Source organism: Lottia gigantea, assembly GCF_000327385.1.
Source record: "Lottia gigantea unplaced genomic scaffold LOTGIsca_4443, whole genome shotgun sequence".
NCBI lineage: Eukaryota > Metazoa > Mollusca > Gastropoda > Lottiidae > Lottia > Lottia gigantea.
Genome location: NW_008709557.1, coordinates 1 through 1422, shown reverse-complemented (window position 1 = coordinate 1422; position 1422 = coordinate 1). Strand labels below are relative to the sequence as shown.

Genomic DNA, 1422 nt, shown 5'->3' with positions numbered 1-1422 from the left:
ATGTTCTGGTCTCTATATGAGACAACCTGGATGTTCTGGTCTCTATATGAGACAACCTGGATGTTCTGGTCTCTATATGAGACAACCTGGATGTTCTGGTCTCTATATGTGACAACCTGGATGTTCTGGTCTCTATATGAGACAACCTGGATGTTCTGGTCTCTATATGTGACAACCTGGATGTTCTGGTCTCTATATGTGACAACCTGGATGTTCTGGTCTCTATATGAGACAACCTGGATGTTCTGGTCTCTATATGAGACAACCTGGATGTTCTGGTCTCTATATGAGACAACCTGGATGTTCTGGTCTCTATATGAGACAACCTGGATGTTCTGGTCTCTATATGAGACAACCTGGATGTTCTGGTCTCTATATGAGACAACCTGGATGTTCTGGTCTCTATATGAGACAACCTGGATGTTCTGGTCTCTATATGAGACAACCTGAATGTTCTGGTCTCTATATGAGACAACCTGGATGTTCTGGTCTCTATATGAGACAACCTGGATGTTCTGGTCTCTATATGAGACAACCTGGATGTTCTGGTCTCTATATGAGACAACCTGGATGTTCTGGTCTCTATATGAGACAACCTGGATGTTCTGGTCTCTATATGAGACAACCTGGATGTTCTGGTCTCTATATGAGACAACCTGGATGGTCTAAAGTATTAATAAAAGAAAAAGAATCTGTATTATTATTAAGCTATCCTGAGGGATGTTAAGGGTTATATTGAAAACATACAAGATTTGAAAATGGTCCAGAAGGGATGCTTATCCAAAAGCTGTTAAAATCAGTCTTGATACACCAAACATTCCTTTCAATTATACAGACCTGGTTATAAATATATACTGTTTTATCAATGTTCATATAGTTTCTGGGTTTCATTCAAGTTCTTGGATGGAAGTTAGCTACTCTGAAGGATATAAGGGTCATGAAAATAAATTCAAATCACTTTTAATGGTTCGACAGAACAGTTGTCTTGACCATTGAAATTGATTTTTTGGTTTTCATAAAACTGGATTGAACCTCGTAAAATTTAAAATGTTCACATTATCACTATAATCCTGTTTTTATTATTTTTTATTGTTTATATTGTTGACACATTGTTTTTATTATTTTTTATTGTTTATATTGTTGACACATTGTTTTTATTATTTTTTATTGTTTATATTGTTGACACATTGTTTTTATTATTTTTTATTGTTTATATTGTTGACACATTGTTTTTATTATTTTTTATTGTTTATGTTGTTGACACATTATTTTTATTATTTTTTATTGTTTATATTGTTGACACATTGTTTTTATTATTTTTTATTGTTTATATTGTTGACACATTGTTTTTATTATTTTTTATTGTTTATATTGTTGACACATTGTTTTTATTATTTTTTATTGTTTATGTGTTGACACATA

At 32.6% G+C, this 1422-nt stretch overlaps 1 protein-coding gene across 1 annotated transcript; it reads right to left on the bottom strand.

Moving 5' to 3' along the window:
• Positions 1-22: 22 nt before the first annotated feature.
• On the bottom strand, positions 23-496 carry LOTGIDRAFT_89605 (hypothetical protein; the record flags this gene model as incomplete). Its single annotated transcript, XM_009060841.1, has 1 exon — positions 23-496. A coding segment is annotated over one exon (474 nt), but the record flags the coding sequence as incomplete, so codon positions are not given.
• Positions 497-1422: the final 926 nt, after the last annotated feature.